The following is a 22,632-nucleotide window of genomic DNA, read 5'->3' as shown; positions in this document are numbered from 1 at the left end:
TTTTTTTCTTTTTTCAAACGAGCTTCTGGTAATGAGTCAGCTCACCTGTTAATGGGATTACTGCAGATTACCAGATTAAATAGGCTTTTCACACAGACAGAGCCGAAGGCTATTCTCCTCTCGGCGGGGCTTTCATCACCTCTGCTGGAGCGTCGGCTGAAGTGAGAGAGAGAGAGAGAGAGAGAGAGAGAGAGAGAGAGAGAGAGAGAGAGAGAGTGAGAGAGAGAGAGAGAGTGAGAGAGAGAAGCAGCGCCGCAGGTCTGATGGGATGTGAGTGATGACACGGTGGAATCACAGGAGATAGCCGTTCTCTTCACACCGCAGAAGCTGTCAGAAAAAAAAAGAAGAAGCAACCGTGGTGTTTCTGTGACGACGCAGCTTTCTGTTGGATGACGAGGCATTTGTGACGTCAGCCAATCTGTTTTAGGATTTAATTTAATGCAACAGAGAAGGAATGGAAAAATATGGGAAAAAAAAGCCGGCTCTTCCCTCAAGATTTGCAAGTTGTAAATGAGGTTAGAATGGAGAGTTTGTTTTGTTGCCTGAATCGGGTTAAATAGTGCAATTTGGTGCATTCTGGTAATAATTTGTACCCTTATTTAAGACGCCAATTTATGCATTGAAAGAATAAAATCTTCTACTGTTTGAATTTCAATAGCATTCATAAAAGCATGCTCTAATGATGGGAGTCGTATTTTTCTCTACTCGATAACACAAAAACATCTTTATCAACTTTTAAAGGCAGCCAGAATCTACGTCAGTAGAAGACAGACAGGAGGAAGGACGTAGCATTCTGTCCTCCGTACGAACACTGAGCACCTCATAGTGCAGCTAACACACTGCGTGTTTTGCACAACGCAACGTGTCGATGGTCATTTTTCACTGATTTCGGACAGAACTTCAGTAAACGGCGTACACGTCTTTCACTGATCATCTTCCTCTCTGGGCTTTGTTTCTCTGCAGGCACATGTTGAATGTAACCTGGGAGCACAACGACTTCTCCTTCAACAGCAACGGCTACCTGGTCAATCCAGCCATGATCATTATCACTCTGGACCGAGAGAGACAGTGGGACAAGGTGAGCGCTTTTTTTTCTCTCCATCCTGCCGACATGCGGTGGAAGCGAGCTGCTATTGGAGCGATTAGCGGTTATCAGATAGTCAAAGTCACGGTTTGCGGCTTTGAGGAGGGCGATGAACACAAAAGGAGGACTTTCCTTTTCTTATCAATGCTTATTTTGTTCTGCACAACTATTGCGAAGTTCACAAAGAAACTGTAAACAAACAAAAGCATAAATGCTCTCCAATATGACAGGAGCTACGAGTGTGAGCGCAGAGAACAACGAAACATTAGCACACTTATTGACCCATAATCTAGTGAACTTGTAATCATTTTAAAGTAAATGTGATGAGTGTGTGTGAGAGAGACGGAGCAAGACCTGCAGCCTTGTAACTACGTTTGAAATATCTAACTTTTGAGTTTATAGAGGTAGATCTTTAGTATCAAGCACAGCCTTTTATGATATAAGAGTGCTGTAAGACTCTACTTCCTGTTTTCACCGACACACTGCATGCCCAGTGTTAGGGTCTCTACTCTCTAAGGCCGCAAATCAGCTGGTTCGAGGTAAAATCAAATCAAAAGATGTTTACTAACTACAGAAGCAAAACAGTTACAAACCGAATACACTATTAATAACAAAACAAACATATTAATTTCACGAAAGTGAGGCCTGATGCTCCCCCAGGATTCACAGTCCTCTTGTCCCTCACCTCACAACCATCGATCAGCTCAATGATTGGCTGAAATCCAATAAGCCCCCCCCCCCTTGGCTGATAACCCATTGTTCTGGTCAAACACCTCACCCAAGCCAGCGCGTATCCTTTCCCCCGCTCCTGGCACATTATTCCTCAAACCCATAAATTCCTCACATACGTGAATACATGAAGAACATATGAGTGTGGATGTCGCCTAAATGTATTTAGTGAATGCATTAAAACCATGATGTAACTTGTAGAATGAGAAAAACAGAAGAGCTATTCTGAAGTTCCAGTGCGTCTTCCTCGGCACAGAGTGATTTCATACACCACTGGTTTCTTTGCAAAGAGTCCAACGATACCAGTGAAGTACTTAATGAAGTACAGTTTTCTGATCACACCCACAGTGCTACCTTTCACACTCACACACACACACGTCTGTCACTTACTCCTACTCACCCCCATCCCTTCAAAAAGATATTAAAAGGAAGCCCACGCACACACATTTATGTGGTAACTCTGCTGCAGCAGCGGCGTGTCGCCTCATTGACTCGTCTGGAGATTGAAACATTAATTTAACCACAGGATGTGTGACGTGGACCGTCAGACTGGAGGGAGCTGACTTCCTCCGCTGGCTGAAGAGAAGGTGTTCAGTTAAACGTCACGCTTCAAAGTAAACAGCCGCAAGCTAATTACGTTGTATTTATGTTTACGGGTGCGACTTCCTGTTAATTTCCAATATGCCGTCGAGGCTGTGAGCTAATGGGAAGCAGACAGAAGACAATTTGAATTAATACAGCAGCTGCTCCAACTGCAGTCGACGTTATGTGGGTCGTTCACATCATTGCAAGATATCGTTTTATGCTGAATCGGACGGATTTTGAAAACGTATTCAGCAGGACAAAAGAGCGTGAAGTGATTAATAATTTACAGTTTATTTTAGTGGTGTAACGGACCGCGGATTAATTCCACGGTTTAACGTTAACCATCACAATGTGAAATAAAGTTTTACTGACTATCGTTTTCTGCAAATACTCAGTAAAATATGCGATCAGGACATCATTTATGCTTTTCTAGTCGCCGATCTCTGATAATAATACATTACAACAAACAACAAATACAAATCTGATGTTCTGGGGAGCTAGTAACGTTAGCAGCACCGCTAACGGTCAACAGACGGAGGTTCCTTTCAGTCACATTATGACGCCTTCAGGCTCTGTTCAGTGAAAACGAGTATTGGGCGAAAGCAAATTATAACAAATTTTTGGGGACGGTGGCAAGACAAATAAATAGTCTGGATCCTTGTAGACCAGCTGTATAATCAGAGGGATCTGTATCTGCCAATGTGGATCATCAACGTGATCAGGGATCTCTTAAAGTTATATGGGGGGTAAAAAAAACAACTTCTGAACGATTGTTGAACACACTGAACACAGAGCCACTACGGTTTCCATTAAAAATGTAGTTTAAAAGTGAATTTCCAGCTAATTACAGAGTGGCGTCGACGTGTTTCACCGTTTACACTTCATGTCACTGCTTTCAGCTCAACGTTCACTCTCTTCAGTAAACCCAGCTGTCATCGCCAAACTCTGCTGTTCCAACAAAGCCGCTCGGCTTCTGTTGTTTTTGGCTGACTTTGTCAAAAACGACAGCTACCGGTGTTCTGCAAAGAAGAGTACCGTTAGCGAGGGTCCCGTTGAGAACGTTACAGCTCTGAACAGTAGCTTATTAAGTGGCTCATTTAAGGTGGACTGACCTTTAAGGTGGACCAGCTATTCTACTTAAAACGACAACCTACTCCTCTGAGGGTTTTTTTAATATTCAGGATTTATTTTGTAACTGTAACTGACAGCATGAATTGGTCAAATTGTATTAACTAATTGTCAGTTAACGGTTAAATGGTTAATTACTAACATCCCTGATTAGAATGGATGAGTAGAACGATGATAATTTTGCACAAATTGGATTAAATTATTATCATTATTATTATCAAATCTGTTTCCAAAGGTCACTTTTTATTTAATTTTGTTTTGTTTTTTTGTTATCATTTTCATGACAGATTGTCTATCACTTGAAGAACTCATTGTTTAGTCCATAAAAATATCACAAAATAGTATCACAAGTTGAGACAAACCTTAGAATGTCTTGTTTTGGTCCAAAAGCCAAAGATATTCAGTTTACAATGATATAGAGAGAAAAGCTTCACACGCCACATTTTAAAAAGCTTGAACCAAAAACTGCTGAAAACGAATCATTTTAGTTTTAACTAATTTCAAATTTGAAATCTGACGGACTTGGATGGAGCTGTTGGACTCTCATAGAGGCGCTGAAAAAAAAAATATATATATAACCTTTAATTTATCTACCGACCATTCTGCACCACACATCACTGTGTGGCATCAACAATGGAGACAATCTTGAATAAATCAATCAGCTACAACAACAGTTTGCAGAGTTGAGGTAACAAACATTGATCACCTTCAAACAAAAAGCCTCTTTCTTTCTTTCTTCGTTCTTTTGTTTCCCTTGATGAGCTGCTTTTCTTTCACTTTTCTTAAAAGGCCTCCCCGTCCTTGGCTGTTGGATGACGCACACGTCGAAGGGCTTTTTATCCCTCAACCGCAACACTCCCGGTAGATCGGGGAGGTTTCTAACCGTCTTAACATCCGGGTCGTCCGTGCTATCGAAGCCAAAACAAGTACAACACCGTATCCGCCGATTTTATGAAACGAGCACCGACTCTAAAAGTCAAATTCAGTGACGGTAACATGGATTGTTTTCGTCACTGTCTTATGAAAAGGTTTAGTGATACAGACAAAGGCTTTGGGCGAGGTTGGCGTTGGGGTTGCCCCCCGAAACCTGGTACTAAATTAGTAAAACCCAGAGTCATGATAAGGTCCTGAGTTATCGGTTCTGCTATCGGTTCTGCTTAGTTCCTGAGTGAGACGTTCTTGTCTCCGACGTCCTCTCTCTGTCTCTTTGTCTTTGTCTCTGGCTCAGTACAGCGTGAGACTCACATCACGATCAGAGAGAAGGAAACATTGTAGAACTCTGGTCGTCTCAAACACAATAAAACCCTCACAAGTTTATCCCAACATGTGACCAACGAGCAGAACATCAGTCTGTCTGTGGAGCAGCCGTCAGGTAGCGGTAGTGATGTCATACGTTAGTGATGTCATACGGAGTTTGATCAGTAGAACAGGATCATCAATGAAACATAAAAACGGAATGTGGTTTAAAGACTTTTGAACTTCCTGTATTGCTGCTCAAGAACGACTATTTGTTTACACACAAGAATAATAAAGAAATGTTGATTCTTTTCTTAATTAATTGTCTTTTTTCCTCACAAACTTATCAAAAAGAACCAATAAATATTATCGATAAGGAATCGATAAGCAGTATTGATTGAAGAGTACTAGTATTGATAAAATCCCAAAGATAGCCATAGTCAGCGTAAGGTTTTGTCCAAATCAGAAACCCTTTTTCTCAAACTTCTTGTCAGGACTCGGAGTCCAGAGCTGAAGGTAAACGTGTCCTCTCATTCACCCAGCACTCGTTCCCACCAAGCTGACCTTTAAATAAACCTTTTTCATGGGCGAACATATTTCTCTCACTCCTTTTAGAGCACAACGCTCAGAATAAAATAAATAAAAAAGCCATGTTAGGCAATAGCTTTTCTGTGCTTAACTTTCTGTTGCCTCTGGGGTCTTTCTTTTTTTTTTTTCTCTGAGAGCTGAAAATCAATTCCATCTTCTGATTGCCTTTTTTTTTTTTTTTTTCCGCCAGCCTCGTCATTGTACACTGTTCTCTGTTACGTTGGTACATCACCCATGTAGACCTCCGCGTTACATTTTATTTTTGTTAAAAACTTAACACCATTTCAATGCTCTTTATCTGATGCAGTCTTAAGTCATTTTCTACCTTCCTGAGAGTCATTATTGAGCCGTTTCTCCGACTTCTTCCCCCCGGACCTAAAAAAGTCAAGGTAACTCAGGAAGATGGAGGGGAGAGCGTGACGAAAGAGAGTAACAGCGTAGAGAAGAAGCCGGGGGGGGGGGTGGTCATTGCTGTTATCTGGCAGGCTGATATGCGAGCTGCTGTTTTCTGGCTGTATATCTGTGACATGCACAAACCCTGAAATTACAGTCTCGCCGGCTGGTTTGCGCACCAAAAAAAAAAAAAAATCTAATTTAAGTATTTTTTTCCCCAATAGGTGTTTTTGTAATACACCAACTCTACTACTTGAGTGGCAGTCATTGTATATTGAATTCCCCCCCCTCCCTGTCATGACATCACTTTTTAATGTGCTGCGTAGAACAAAACCTATTTTTTTTTCCCAATATGAATGAACGATGAAGATGTTCACAGTCGGACACGTTATGCTTTCTTTTGCATCTCAGTATATATTTTTCCTGGGATTTGAAATTCTGATTGACTTTGACTAAAAAAAAAAGCCCACGAGTGTAAGCGACAGACAAACAGCGGCACTGATCAATATGAGAGAGGAATAACTGAAAAAGTCCACAGAGAGAATTGGGATATGTGCTCTCCCCTCTCTCTCTCTCTCTCTCTCTCTCTCTCTCTCCCTTTTTTCTCATTTCATTGTGACAAGCTGTACTGACTGGCGTGATCAGACAGGATTGTCTCTCTTCCTGCATAAACAGCAGAGATTATGTGGGAGGGAAAACATTTCGTCCAGACTGACACTTTTATATTTATTATTTTAAGCCCTCCAGGAAAAAAGAAATACAGTCGAAATAAACTGTTTGAATACGAGTCAAACTATACCTCACAACCAGAAGTAGAATTATAAGTGTAATCGATCCATCTACAGAAGAACAAGATAACTGTGACACTATCTGTGCAGACTACAGATTACTGTATGGGAGTGAAAACAGAACAGAAACGTTATTCTACAGATTATATATTTAAACGGCTTTATTGTATCCCCTGTAACAGAAAAAGGCTAAAGTCGGCCTTTTAGAGGTTAGAGACAATAGATTACATAAAGTCACTTTTGCATTGACGAATCAGGGGACAGCTTTTAGTGTTACGCCATCGAGAGGCGTCGCAATTACCGATCGGTGGCAAGTCGGAGTGTGTGCCGACCGTGTGAACGTCAGTCGTAAACTTACGTAAACGGTTGGCGTAGATAATAAAGTGGGCACGTATTTAAAATGAATTGAAGATTTTTACGAGGACACCTTTGTGTTCTGTCACTACGAGCAACCAGTCGAGTGACGTTGGGTTGCCTTAGTTAGAGCAACTAACGTTCTATTTCACAACAACACCACAGTTAGCTGGTTGAGTTAACGTTAACATTGGCTGGTTGAGTTAACGTTTACTGGCTGAGTTAATGTTAATGTTAACGTTAGCTTGTTGAGTTAACGTTTACTGGCTGAGTTAACGTTAACGTTAGCTTGTTGAGCTGGCTGAGTTAACGTTAGCTGGTTGAGTTAACGTTAACGTTAGCTTGGTGAGCTAGCTAGTCGTAGTTTGCCACTACTACTACTACACAGGTTCTTTATGAACTCCTAGATATCAGTGTTAAAAGTTAAATTACAGAGAAAGCGAAGGTTGAAGTAGAAAATTGTACACTTGTTGGGACCGCTTGCATTCTAACGACGCCAAGGCAGAAATGGCAACTTGTTCATTTCTGGTATTTTCCTGGATTTGTGTACACAAAACAAATCTCTGACTCTTTTTAGGTTTCAGGTTTTTGACTGAATTATAAATAATTAGACAAATGAAGTAAGTATCTAGATGTTGACACAAATGTCCACATGTTGGTGTACGTACGGTCTGGAGCTGATTTTCATGATTTGGTATAATATTTTTGACAAAAATCGAAAAAGTGCGAGCACTGTTACGTCAACAGTTTGAGGAACCATTATTATTATGTGGTCCTAAATTATGTTAGGGATTCACAATATGTTTTGGGCTGAAAAAAAGAAAAGAAAAAACAATCACTCAAACACCAAAAAACCAATGATGTTAGAACACAATTAAGCACACACACACACACACACACACACACACAACAGCCTAATATACATTTTGTTTTGTCTTATTGCCACAGCGAAATTAATAATTAATTACATGTTTCGTTTTTTCATAGTTTATTGATTTAATTATTTTCTGTTGATTACTGCCTTGTTAATGGAAATCCCTGAGCATTTTTTGTGGATAATTAATCTTAGTAATAACATATTTCAGCCTTAATAGGTTCTTACCATTACAAAGCATGTGATATAAAGGTTTTTCAAATAAAATGCATTATGTTAAATCATCCCACATCTGTTGAAAGTCGACCGTAGCTGCTTCTCATTCATGTCTGGATGCTTACGAGTGTAAAAAAGCATCATTCAATCGGCCCGTCTGATTCAGCGTGAAGTCAACAATCATTGGGATGAGTTGGTGTTTTAGCTAATTGAGGTCCAATTGCTCCTCTGCGACCTTTATTCCTTTGTTTCCCTGATTCAAAGAGCGGAACGCGGTCCTAAACAGGTGACCTGTTTATCCAAATAAATGTTTAATTTCAGATCTTGATTATGTATTAGGCTCGCTTGAACGCTCATTTCCTCCCAACACCATCCAATTAGAATTAGCTAACTGGTAATATAGCAGAGGGTGGAATTGCTTTGGTTGCAGTAGATGTGAAATTGCACTCTTTACGTCCCCAGTGACCCAAAAAACAATTTCCTCTAAACTGAAACCCTGCTCGCTGCGCCAGGTCCAGAAGCACAAATCACAAGGACGCGCGATAACAACGTGTACAGTTAGAGACTTGGAGACAACTGCATTAAGATCGGAGGTCGAGATAGACGGTGTTATGCAGTCGTGTCCTCACTAGTTTTGTCTGAGATGTATAAGACGCAGTGTGGTAAGCACATGGAGTTTGATACAGAGATTTTGTCACTGCCTCGCTGTGATTCACACCCGTTTCTTTCTCTCTCGAACCCTTCAGGTGGGGACCTACGAGATGGGGATCATGCAAATGAGATACCCGGTGTGGCCGCGGTACGGCTCCTACCTGGAGCCGGTGTCGGACTACCGACATCTGACGGTGGCCACGCTGGAGGAGAGGCCCTTTGTCATCGTGGAGTCAGTGGACCCGGCGACCGGGACGTGCGTCAGCAACACCGTACCCTGCCGACGACAGTCCAACAAGACGGAGACGTGAGTCGATGCTGACGTACCGAAACTAAAACGTGTGCTTCCACCAACAAGTCAAGCTGCAGTTTACATCCATGTCTGTCCAAACTGCCATCCCTTCATCATTTCATCCTATTAGACATACAGTATGTATGACATTTGCATAGGCATCCTTGAGTTATGGCCAAAAAAACTTCACAGTGACCTTTGACCACCAAATTCTAATCAGTTCATCATTGAATCCAAGTGGAAGCTTGAGCCAAATTTGAAGGAATTCCTTCAAGGCTTCCTGAGAGATAAAACCAGCTGTAGCCTCGTTACTTTGATTATTGTTCAGGAGATACTTGCTCCAAATAATTGGGGTCCTGATTAGGGACCAACATCCCAATAATGTGACGCAGCTCGATCATTTCACTCGATTCTATTTAACTCAATTTGTAAAGCAAAGTATCACAAATCTGCCCAGAAGGCTTTCTACAATCTGAACAGCATTCGACATCATCTGTCCTTGGACCCTTTAACTGGGAAAGAAAAATAAATAGAAGGTCGTCACTCTATCGGCCCTGTTGAACTACCAAAGTGCACCATCACACGCGAATAGTAGTGTTACAGTTACAAAGTGCTGCTTGTTTTCACTACACAAACGATCCCTGGCCCGAGTACAGACACTCAACCTGCTATGAGCCAAGTCTCATTCTGGCAAGTTAGAGTGTTTTTTAATCTGCTAATAAGAAGAAAAAGAATAGGAGGAAGATTTCATAAAAACATCTATTGTCCTTGGATCTTAGATCGATAGATAGATAGATAGAAAGATCTACTCTTAATTTGTTTGTTTAATTATTCTATTGTAAATTGGCATATTCTTAAATTATGTCTAAAACTATTGAACTGTGTTTATTGTTATGCACTAATCACCAAGTCAAATTCCTTGTAGGTGCAAACGTACTTGGCAATAAACTAAAATATGTATATATATTTAATATAAAAACCAAATACGTCATTTTGATGTCATGTAGAAAAGCTAAGAACAACTTATCTTGGGCTTCAAGAGAGATCATTTTAAGATTCTGTCCACGTTTGCGTCATCAGTACTACAGAACCATTTGTTGTCACCAAACCATCTTAAGTCAAGAAACCATCTTACGAACACCCACTCCACACCCCCGTACAGTCCCACATGCACTCTCAAATGTTAACATGCCCATCTTAATTGATTTTGTATCTAACTTGAGAGTGCCATTAGGTATGAGATTAAGAGGTTCTTCCCCTGCCATTAGCCCAGGCATGACTTCTTATCACTCAATGAGGTGAGATACTCATTAGGCTGCTCGGCCAGAGTGTAAAATCCTCCGGATCACCCTGTGACCCAATCAGGAAAATATATGTGCTGCATGGTGGGGTATCAATTAGATGGGCCGATTAGGCCACGCCATCAATCCTGAACACCTAGAGACTGATGTTGGTGTTCATTAGTAGGGGGGAGAGAAGCGCCGGCCGCTATCCATTACTGACAATAGCGTTAACGACATGTGGGGAACGCGAGATGAGGATCACGTCCCCTTCAGTGTTATGGAGGACTGTAGTGCTTTATCGCTCATGCTGACCAAATCGCCACCAAATGGTATAGAAAGTGCATCACTCCTGTGGTCGGACAATGGCACATTTAAAAAGAAAAAAATCCAAGGCAGAAGGAGATAAAGTCAATAAGAGGTGAGTTACGTAATCGGCACTTAGATAAAGACGCTTCTCTACGCTTCAAACCGTCCAAACTGAAGATAGATCTCTGTTCATAGCGAGCGTCTATAGATTACTTTCATTAATTATTACTCTATTGATTGTGCTTAGGTTTAATTGGTTATTATTTTAGTCTGTAAAATGACAGAAAACTGTGTCGATTACAATCACCCAGACCCCAAAGTGACCTTTTCGAATTGCTTATTTTGTCCCGACCAAAAGTCCAAAACCCAATAATATGCAATAACATGCAAATCCTTACATTTCAGAAGTTGGAACCAGCAAATGTTGAGCAATATTTCTGGACAAGTGACCGAAAAAAATAATATAATAAAGATAACAATTTTAGCACTGACTGAGACATTTTTAACATGAGTTTGACTTATACTGGATAGTGATATATCTGATGGTTTTAAATGTATTTTTACATGAATACACAACATGAACAAACATTTGTTGAAAGATCTCTTAGATTTGATTGAAAAAAATACAATTGGCGGTGCTCTCTGGCGGAGATTTCCAAATTACGTCAATCATATCTTTGGTATTTCTGAACTGCAATGTTATATATTTGTAGTGTCAGCCAGCCAAGTTATCAATCGACCTATGTTTTAAAATAAGCTGAGAGTTGCGTTTCGAGTTGTTCCAATACTAAAAACCTTTTGCTGCATCCAAAAATCGATGACGGAATTAGCCAATGATCGTCTTTTCCATCTCTGCTGGGAGTTGCACATGCAAAGTACTGATAGGGCCGATGTTAGCGGAGAGTTAGCCAGAGATAGCAAAATGTCAACAATTTGGCAGTATTTTACACTGGAAAATCCCACCAAAGTGGTCATCTTCCAATGGGAAGACCGGCGGCTCGATCACCGGCTCCCCCAGTCCACATGTCGAAGTGTCCTTGGGCAAGATACTGAACCCCAAGTTGCCACCCAATGCTGTGCGGTGTATGAATTGCCCTGATGGGCAGGTCAGAAGACCAGACGCTACACAAATGCAAGTCCATTTACCATTTAACAGAGTGGTATCCGATCTGTGCTCTGTATCTGCAGATACGCCAAGTTCAGGTTTTGGAAGGAAAGATGGTATCGAAACATCTCTACTTGTGTTCCCTAATCCTTGCTGCGGCTTATCTGAATGACCTCCATGCCCTAAAGTCCCCCCCCACCCCCCCACATAGCCATAACTCGGACCCACATCAGTGCTTTCTAAATCATCGGTCATGCAGGTTTCTCCATTTCAATCCCTCAGCCCCCTTCAAACCCCTACATTCAGCCAGCCTGGCAGACCATCTGTGTAGTTCCGTCATTCGTCCTCAGAGAGGCCTGACAAACAGCCCAACAGGGCCCCCCCGACTTCAGACTTGGCTAAAGCCGCCCAAAGCAGTTAACACAAGCTCTTCCCTTTGGGTCATACGTGTTCTCCAGCGGGATCGGAAACATTCTCAAGCGCCCCAATCTCCCTGCATTATTACTGCCGGCAGACTCTGGAGATTTATTCAGAGGTGATGCCCTGGTGAAGGGTGGTATTGACCTGGGAAGATAATGTCACCGTACATTAACTGTGTTTAATGGGAGCGAGAGCATAAGTTGATTTAATTAAAGCTGAGACTGAGTGCGGCGGTAGATGAGCTCCCCCAGAGCAACAGGACTAAGAACAACACACCAGAAAGCTGCACCAAAAAACTTCACACAGCGACGTTAGTGTTTGAAAACTGTAGTGACTGTATGTTGTGAGGTCAGGATACTGCTTATACTGTGGGTGTAGTATTCTCCGGTTTACCAGCCCACTGGTTAGTCACACCTACTACTCATTACTGATAAGTAAAGTTGTCCCCAAAGCTTTTAGCTGGCTACTCGTAAGCCCCTCGACATGAAACGATTACCCAACAGGCCTGGCTGGCACAGCCCGAAGGACCCAAGGAGGGTTTAAGTAAGGTGTTTGGGTTTTTGTTGAGTTTAGATTCAGGATGAACACCATCCAATGTGGTCCCTCATGATCTGAGGAAAGAAATCATACAACTGTACCTCTGTGGAGGCTGGTAAAGACGATGCAGAGGCCTTGAAGGCATCTATGTCCAGGGGGCTCATTGTTATTTTATAATCCACCAATGAATGTCAACGTACATTAGCTGAGTATTTTAACTAAAGAGAGATGTTCCCTCTCAGATTGTTTCATTTTTAATAGTTCCTAGAGGCCTGAAGAGGCAAAACTTCACAAGAAAGAAGCAGCTTATGTAACGAGCTTGTGACTAGAAGGTCTAGAGAACAGTTACCACAACTGAGGTGCCTTTGAGCAAGGCACTTACACCTGCTACAGTAGAATGACCAACAGATCGGAATGTAGATGTAATGGGAAGCTTCCAGGTGTGAATGTGTGTTAAAGAAACCAAGTTTCTTTAACACAATTCATCAGAATTTGGTTGCAAAATCCAAATCCAGCTGCAGACCTTTGCAGACTTTCACCAGTGCAGTTGTACTTTAACACTTAAAACCCAATGTAGTTTGAAGTAAAAACAAACACACTAATAATTGTATGTAGTGGTTGCTTGTCTTCTAATTGTCCAGTGACCCTTCACATTCATTTTGTGACCTCTTCTGGTCCCGGTCCTGTTTTAGTCTTTTAAAATTTGGCGAATCTGCAGCATCGCAGCTCGGGGAATGAAGTGGCACTTTGCAGCCTCCTGACTTTATTTACGTGAAGCATCACCGAGTGCAGCTTTACTACTTCTTATACGAGGTCAATTTTTCCAGAGTGAGAGTGTCGTGTTTTAAATTTTTCTTGAGAAGAGATGTAACCATTCCTAAAGCAGCTTCCAAACATTTCTCTCCAAAAAAAAAAAAAAAAGAGTTCACACTTTGAATAAATAACCCGACTCGCACATTTGCAGCGATTCCCAAAGACCCATTTAAATGCAACTGGCAGCCGATGTAAAGCCGAGCCTTGAACCCTGGCATCTGGTGAGACGGGGGATGTTGGGACCGCTGTGTTTACTCGCGGTCTGCTGTGGCAGCCCTGTTTTTCCTCTGAAGTGTTCATTTGTCGCGGTTTGTTGTGGCCCCGGCGCCGCCCCGCTCGCCGCCTCGCCTGTCCGTCTCATTGCCTCCTGGTCCTGATGTGTGGGAGCAGAGTCCATTAGACTGAAGGTCTGGGGGAGGTGAAGGGGTGACGTGTCATTAGTGCTCTCTGCAGTGCGCCCATGGCTCACTAGCTCGCTGCCGCATCACCTCACACTGCCCACCTTTATGCGCCGTAGAGGTGTGTCTGTTTCGGTTCCTCTGAAAGCAAATAAAGGTTTAATGTTGGACTATAACTTCTCTTTGGATGAATAACAACAGAAGTCATCAAGCCAAGAGGAAGGAGAGAAAGCCAGACACTTTTAAAGTTCTAGAAATACATCCCTCTCACACAGCAGTGCATTCATTTATGGAAAAGCTCTGCCTCACCTCACAATGGCCTCTTCTTGGTGCAATGGCCTGTTTTCATGTTTAGCTACAACTACTACTCATTAGGAATGACAACGGAAAAGGACATTCGTAGGAAAACTATATTTATATAGAATCATTTTTGATGATCGTGGAACACACGTAACTGTGTAACTGGTCAAAAATGATCTCATGGTTAACGAATAATGTCTTCTTTTTGCAACCAGGCGGCAACATCCGCTTCTGACAAGTGAAGCCAATGCGGAAGTGCTTTACCACCAGGGGGCGACTCCTCTGGTTGTATAGTCTTCTTCGATACAGCATGATGTTCATTTAGTACATTATGGTCCATTTAGAGTCAAACAGACCATAAAGCAGGGGATGCGTTAGGGGGCGGGGCTACACAGTGATTGACAGGTCTCTACCAGAGACGTATACGGCGTCTCTACGTCACTCCTCCTCAGTCCTAATATGGTCACTTCCTGTTCACTGGTTTGAAAAAAGCCAAGATGGCGACGGCCAAAACTCCGAACTCGAGGCTTCGGAACGGCGGTCCACAAACCAATGGGTGGCGTCACGTTGACTACATCCACGTATTGTATACATTCTATGTTTGCAACCAGAGGAGTCGCCCCCTGCTGGTCATTAGAGAGAATGCAAGTTTAACACACTTCCGCGTCAGCTTCACTCTTCAGAACCGGAGATCGCCGCCTGATAAGAACTTAGTGGCGAGATGGCTGTGGTCACTTTTGATCCCTCTGGAGGTGGTTTTTGTGGGCCTTTCAACGAAACGCCAAGAAGAGGAGCGCCCCCACCTGACGAAGCAACTTAACAATCCTCAAATAACCGTAAAATATAAAACAACTTTTTCTCTAGATCAGAGCAGAGTACAGGATGTTTCACGGGTCACTAAAGTAAACCATGCTCTCTTCCTGACTCACATCACCTGCGTCATCCCATTACCGTTAAAACTGAAGGACATTTTCATCCCCACGTTCCTGGTAATCCTGCTGATAAGTAAAGGGAATTGATTTCAGCGCTTACGTCAGCCTCTTTTACTTGGTATGCTGAGCCTCAAACTGTTTGTTTAGCTTCTGCTGCGTGATCTGTCTGAAGATCAGTACTGTATGCGAGCCGGCACGCCGTCTCTTTTTTTGGTCAGGGTTACTGAGCTTGGCATGTGGTGGGTATTACACAGACTCATGTCCTCATTAAAACGGTTTAGCATACTGTATTACACCACAACACATCCAAGTCTGGGTCAAGCTGTCTGGCGTTTGGAAGAATGTGAGCGGGGAAACAGGTGTTAGTGAGACTCTAAAATGAAATAAATAAAAATAGATCTGTCGAATTATGCTGCCCTGATAGTTTGAATGTGGAGGACTGCTGCATGGCAGAACACCAGAAGAGGAAGCTGTTAGAGCAGTGACAGTCTGAAGGACTAACGATTATTTGCTGAGGGATGTCAGATTTTTGGGGTAATGTGGTCTTCATCTCAAGAATCAGTACAACAACTAATTAGCACTACTGACTGAAGAGGCGACCAACAATCAACTCTGATTTGCTTTATTTCCAAAAATTACAGCAAGTTTTTTTGCATTAAAAGGCTCAATCAGTAACCATGAATTTAACTGTAAGACTTGCTGTTATACCTTTTATTTTCACTGAAATACACCTCAATTAAATGTAGATTTCATCTGAAACAAATAGATTTCCCGTCATCCAAGTGTTCCACAAGCTAAAAATAGCAATGTTAGTTGTTTACGTTCATACTGATCATTTTGGGGGCGTGGCTTTGTAGGGAGACGTCAGTGTTGCCAACTTGGCGACTTTCTCGCTAGATTTAGCAACTATTGTGCTGCTAGCTATTTAAATTTGAAAAGAGTTGGCAACACTGGGCTGGATTTTTAGGGAGAATCTAGCGTACTCTTGTTGGTTCTCCAATGTTCCCACTCTAGCCATAATATGTAAAGGTTTTAGACAAAATAACACGTTTAATATTTTTAGCGTGGGTTCTCATAAATTGTGATGATTGGTTTTGTGATGTTTTATAGACCAAATAATCTAAATAAGCTATTTGGCAGATTAAGTTGCAGCCCTAATAAATATAGTGAATGTTTTTGAGGGAAATATAAAGCAGTTAAGTAGCGACGACACCAGAACCAAGTCGTTGCCAACATTCAGAAAATTTGACGGTACTCTACAGTAGCGTAGGAACCGGGGATCAGGGCTCAAGACTGACGACATATTGAAGTCGTATCTATCCGTCAGGTAACATTTTGGAAACGTGAGGCTTTGGCCAAATTGCCGTTACCCCGTCCAAACAATCCAGCAACGAGGCTCAATCTTGTCTGCCTTTGTTTGCTTGTGATTAATTCATGTTGGATTTGTTTTGGTCCGCCCAGCTGTCCGTCCATCTGTCGGGGCCGTGACATAATACGCAAGCCTGTGGAGTAGCTCCAACTGCCCCCCCCCAATTTCCACCATCGTCATCATCATCCTGCCTTACGTTTCTTTTCTCAGTCCCTCCTTCCTTCTCATGTGTTTCAACATTTGAGATCTTTGGTTTATGTGGTTTGCAGAAAGGTTTTGAAGAAAAACAATATTTGAATATTTGAATATATCAATATTGGAAGCGATCTGAAAAAGTATTGTTTTAGTATACGACCAAAACTGAGCTCAAGCATTAAAATTGGTTCACCCAGATCATCAAGTGAGAACAATGTTGATTAACTATGAACTTAAAACAAAATGGTTGCCAAAACTATGAAGAAAAGACACATTTTAAACCAGCATTATGCTGCATTACATTATATTATTATTTGATTAGCAGAAGAAGCATGTTTTGTATAATATCGGTGTCTAAACTAAACTACAGTGGACTGTTGAAGGTTATGATTAATCTTTTCTGCAGATATCGACCCTTCATATCTAAATATTGCTCAATATTTCCCATTACGCCATTTTATCCATTTCAAATTTGAGCCTCGATTAAACTGGTATTTCCATATAACGCAAACAACATATTGAATCTAATAATCGTGATTTCCCCTTCAATTGATGATGTAAAATGAGACTTTAATAGCATCGTTTATAACAATGAGAACTGAGCAGTCTTAGACGAACAGAAACCAATAATGTAACCTGAAAACCTTGAAGAACAAGTTTCACCCAAAGAGTTTGTGTTTGAACCGTCACGATCTCTGTCTCTGTCTCTCTTTTTGCCCCTCAGCATTGTGGGTCACACCGAGCCGTACACTAAACTGTGCTGTAAAGGCTTCTGCATAGACATCCTGAAGAAGTTGTCCCGCACCATAAAGTTCTCCTACGACCTCTACCTGGTCACCAACGGCAAGCACGGCAAGCTGGTCCGGGGCATTTGGAACGGGATGATCGGAGAGGTAAGCAGCAACGTCACCAGCAGCTCGTCTTAAAGGGCCAGCGTCGCAAAGACTACGAGTGAGCTTTAATTTCTCTGTTAGCGGCTTCTCGTTAGCGCAGGAGTGAGATATCCACTGCAAAAGATGCAAAAACATAAATCTATAATTTCATGGAAAGATGTTTGATGACTTCATTCCGATAAATAAACAGTCCAACGGCCGGACGACGAGACAAAACACGCTATGTTAAAATATATATTTAAATAAAAGTAATTTTTGTCTACTGTTGTATGCATGTAGCTAGAAAACACAGCTTTCTATTAATATTCTGTTGCAAAATGAAACGCCATTCTTCTTGCGTGAAGGAGCTTTGTAATCTCCAGAAAGCAAAAAAAGTTAAATATTTAAACGTTGGACGTTAATGCCGTATTCTCTGCCGGTCTCACCTAATTCTACCGTCGAGGTCTCGTCTGCCAACACGAAATCTGGTTCTCCGTCTATCTTCTGCCTGAGTCCATGTGAATGCAGCATTAAGGTCGTTTTAATTTGTTAGATTCAAGTCCTTTGCAGCTACTTTGTGGTCCAATGTGCACAGAAACGTTCATGACTAACAAACCAACGACAGTAAGCCTTTAAATGTACTAATGCCAGTTTAAGACTTGTATATCATTTGTATTAATAATTATTGCAGGATGGTTTCACCTTTTCTTTTAGGAAAAGGTTCTCTGGGTATTGCAGGCTTGTGCCGATTGGCGATCAGATCGTACATTAAGGAATGAAGGAACTATAGACGATTGCTTTTTCTTACATCGTTATCAAGGCGATCGTAACTAACTTACTATCTGAGCTAAGATGCTATAACATCTGCTGAGCATTAAGAGATGTTTCTGGTACAGCGAATTCATTTCAAATCCTTAATCACAAACCAGTTTGTCTGTGAAGTAACTCGCCCCTGGATGTCCGATCCCAAGGAACCAAGAAAATAGAAACCCCAAAACTAAAGAGGTACATTTTAAAGAAGAATTAGGACTTTTTATCTCTAAAACAGGCCAAAACTCCAAATACGTTTCCTGTAATGTCTCTTAGATATCATCGTTCCTGAGACCCTTCCTGCAGAGTAAACATTGACGCCTTTCAAGCTCCTTATAGAGTGTAACCTGTTATTAGGATGTTATTGATGTAAGAGAATTTAGGTTTGACATGCGTGTTAATTGTTTGTTGTTGTAGATATTTTACACTATAGACTATAAACCCTCCGTCAAGGAAAAATTGTCACAAATTGTCAAAAAAAAACATATTAATCCAGAAAAACATACGTACAATATTCAGGACATAAACAGAAAGATCATAATATCTTCTGAAGAAGATGAAAGTCATTTTGATGTTTGATGTTTACAAGTTTAATGATTTGGATCTTTCATCATGTCTAAATTAGCTTCATTATCAATGCAATCAAAAAAGGCAAATCTTTATTTTAACTTGAATTGATTTTTTGTGTTTATTACTTTTTGATGTTATCCGAGTAAAACCCAACGATCGACCAATGGTGGTATTAAGCTTTGAAAAGCAATCGTGAATGTGAAAGCCCTATCATTTTCTTTGATAATGAGCAAAACATTGTGTGTTACAACACACAGATAAGATAAGAGCCAGATCACAGTGAAAGCCTCAGACAGGGCTGCTTCGGTTACACACACACACACACACACACACACACAAAGAAAATCCATTATTAAGTCAAGAGTGAATCGGTATCAAGGTCATTGTGGTGGGTGAGGAAAAAGAAAGGAGGAGTAGGTGTCCTTGTGAATAATCTCGGTAGCCGGACTCTTCAGGAATTGGAGGATACATCAGCCGGCCTGTATTGTTCCCCCTTTTTTCAAAACACAAAAAAAACAAAACAAAGGCTATTGTGCTCAATGAGGCATCTCCCTCCATACGAGAGCTAATGGCCTGAATGAGGCGGAGTGTCTGGACTGTAAATCTACAGGCTCTCCATCAGTATAACAAACAGTGTGTGTGTGTGTGTGTGTGTTGTGGCAGAAAAGGCTGGAGAAGCAGTCACAGGGGCTTTTGAACTGTAGAGGTTTTGCCAGAGCCCCAAGGACCTGCTGTGAACAACCCCACTTCCTGCTTGTAATATTTGTCATGAGATGCCTTATTTATCAATTTATTCATTTTATATTTATTTATCAATTTTATATGTATGTATTTATTTTGTATGTAATTTGTTATTTTATATATATATATATATATATATATATATATATATATTTAATTTGATTTATTCTATATTTATTTATGTATTTATTTTATTTTATTATTTTATTAATTTTAATTTCAATATTGTGCACACTGAGGCGTCTCCCTCCGTAGGAGAGCTAATAGGCAGAAGAGGTTCGACCAGAGCCTGCTGTAATAATAATTCCACTTCCTGTTTGTCATATTTGTCATTAGACGCCTTATGTAATATGCATTATGCTATATGCAGCGATACAATGCATTAAGAGATGGATTAGATTACACAATGCATTGTTGGAAAAAAAAAAAAAAAAAAAAGGCGAGATAACATTAGATAAAGGCTTTTGAGTTGTGTCCAGCTGGCTGCCGGGTGGTCGCCTGAAGAACCAGACAGTATATCATCCTCAGGGACGGAGGTCCAGCGCGCTGGCTTCACTGATGGATGAGATTTATCTCAAAGGTCAGCAGTGGACGTCCAGCATTATGTTGGACGCTGCAAGACGGGGTTTAGATTTATGATAATGCCGGACAAACATTCGTGTTTTTATGTCACCTAAAATACTGTAAATGTATCTATATATATATATATATATATATATATATATATATATATATATATATATATATATATATATATATATATATATATTAGTGCTGGGCAACGATTAGAATTTTTATATTGATGAACAGTGGGAGCTGCGTTCACATGCTCTGACTGTCATGAAAACAGAAGACACACATTTTGCTGAAATGTGCGCGAACATTTTATTCATGTTGCACAGCAGTGGAACGTTTAAATACACACATTGAGCACAGATAAATATAATATGTATATATGAATATATATATATAACTGATACTGTGTAAAGAGTACTGCTGTTAAAAAGAACCTGATCTGTTTAAAGTGTTTAAAAACCAAATGTTATTGCACGTTTGTTCATATAGCAGTACTTTTAAAATAAAAGTGCACAGTACACTATCGCGATTAATCGCAAAAAATCATGCGATTACAAATGTTAAATGTTGCCCAGCACTAATATATGTATATATATATATATATATATATATATATATATATATATATATATATATCTATCTCTATTGACTTCCCTCAGGTGTTCTACAAGCGGGCGGACATGGCCATCGGCTCGCTGACCATAAACGAAGAGCGCTCCGAGATCATCGACTTCTCGGTGCCGTTTGTGGAGACGGGGATCAGCGTGATGGTGGCCAGGAGTAACGGCACCGTCTCACCATCTGCCTTCTTAGGTGAGAGACTCGTCTGTGCTTCCACCGGAGCAATGAAGACGTACGGATGTGGACGTGTGACAAATACTCCCTCATTTACTGTCACCTCTGGTTACTCTTTAAACGTGTACTGTTTATGTTTTATACTTATTTTTATTTAAAATATTTATTTTAATTTAATTAAATTGTATTAATTTATTTTTATTTATTTATTTATTTATTTTTTAATTTAATTTTGTATTTTTGGTTTATTTTAATTGCATTTGTTGTATTCTATATATAGTGACATACTGTATTTTTCTAGATTTATTTGCTTATGCATATGTTTATTTATGGCCAGGGTCAAACGACGATAATTGTCCCTCTTTGCCTTCTGGCTGGTTTAATTAATCAATAGGCATTGAACCTGACGTATAAAATATTAAAATTAAAGTCAAATTAAATAAAACCCCTGAAGGGAGATATGTGCATATTGTAGTCTACCTTCAGGGCGGTGCTGATAAATACAATATGCGCTATAAATAAAAATCAGTGGCTTCATTTGTGGGATGAAATGAATTCGTATTAGTAGTAGAATCATCAGTCTTTGTTTTAGTTTCCCCAGTTTTCTTCAGATGAAGTTTGAATGTTGAGCTCCTCCTTTTGCTTGACCGTGTCCTCTGTCCTCTGTCCTGTGTCCTCTGTCCTGTGTCCTCTGTCCTCTGTAGAACCATACAGTCCGGCGGTCTGGGTGATGATGTTCGTCATGTGTCTGACCGTCGTGGCCATCACGGTCTTCGTCTTTGAATACTGCAGTCCGGTCGGGTACAACCGCAGCCTGGTCAGTGCCAAAGGTGAGTCTGGCCTCCCTCCGTCGTCCATCTGCCGATCCTCTCCTCACAGACGGGGCGACGGGGCGGAGGAGGAGGATTGTTGTTTGGTTCGGAGTCTTATGTGGAAGTACGGCGAAGCTCTAAATTTAGGTCTACCCGCTTCAGAATGACGCACTGGAAAAGATGTAAGACAACATACTGTATGTTTCCAATTATAGTTTCCACTTGAACTGTTTAAATAAACAAATTCAATGTCTTTCTAACATTAAATTGTCACAATGGCAGGGTAGTTAACAGCAGATAAGATGCGTTTTTAAACATTATAATGGAAAGAACATCTTACTTTTATCATGATGCAGAAAAAAACCTGCGTATTAGTATTTATTTAAATTGATTTTAAGCGATTGAATTGATTAATTTCAATATTGGCCTCCCTGAACTTCCACACACAGAGATGACAAACACTGAAGTGGTGAGGTATCGAGGAGGCTTTAGACAACGTGTGAAATCTATTTACAGCGGCCACATATTGGATCGATGCCTGGTAAATTGAGATGCTGCCGTTTCATTTGGGAGCCGTGTGGTTCTGTAAAACGTCTTGTAATGGATGAAGGTCAGGCTTCGCTCGTGCCGCCGCTTCACGTCTTTGCATACGAGACGGCAAAATCTAGATCTCTTCGTCGTAACGACAACACTGACAGATTCCCATTTGCATTGAAATACAACGCCAATAACACCTGCGTACCCAACGGGGGGGCCGACTGGCACTGGAGCAAAAATCCAATCAATCCGGCTTTTTGTCAAAATTCCAACAGCTTGATTTGTGCACCGACTGACGCCGACTCCTGTTTCTAGAGCCCGGAGGTCCCACCTTCACTATCGG

General features: G+C 40.9%; 1 protein-coding gene across 1 annotated transcript in view; it reads left to right on the top strand.

Annotated features, from left to right (window-relative positions):
- grin2ca (glutamate receptor, ionotropic, N-methyl D-aspartate 2Ca) overlaps positions 1 to 22,632 on the top strand; it is a 51,169-nt gene that overhangs the window by 18,839 nt on the left and 9,698 nt on the right. The window contains exons 3-8 of the mRNA XM_068725612.1: positions 964 to 1,078; positions 8,722 to 8,933; positions 17,301 to 17,469; positions 20,805 to 20,958; positions 21,645 to 21,770; positions 22,605 to 22,632. The exon at positions 22,605 to 22,632 is cut by the window's right edge and continues 202 nt beyond it. Coding sequence (XP_068581713.1) covers positions 964 to 1,078; positions 8,722 to 8,933; positions 17,301 to 17,469; positions 20,805 to 20,958; positions 21,645 to 21,770; positions 22,605 to 22,632 — 804 coding nt within the window. The remainder of the gene's footprint in view (positions 1 to 963; positions 1,079 to 8,721; positions 8,934 to 17,300; positions 17,470 to 20,804; positions 20,959 to 21,644; positions 21,771 to 22,604) is intronic.

The sequence above is a fragment of the Cebidichthys violaceus genome, unplaced genomic scaffold, assembly GCF_023349555.1.
Source record: "Cebidichthys violaceus isolate CVI_PGR_0920_01 unplaced genomic scaffold, fCebVio1.0.p SCAF_36, whole genome shotgun sequence".
Taxonomy (NCBI): Eukaryota; Metazoa; Chordata; class Actinopteri; order Perciformes; family Stichaeidae; genus Cebidichthys; species Cebidichthys violaceus.
The sequence above is the reverse complement of the archived record's forward strand: the minus strand, read 5'-3'. Positions and strand labels throughout refer to the sequence as shown.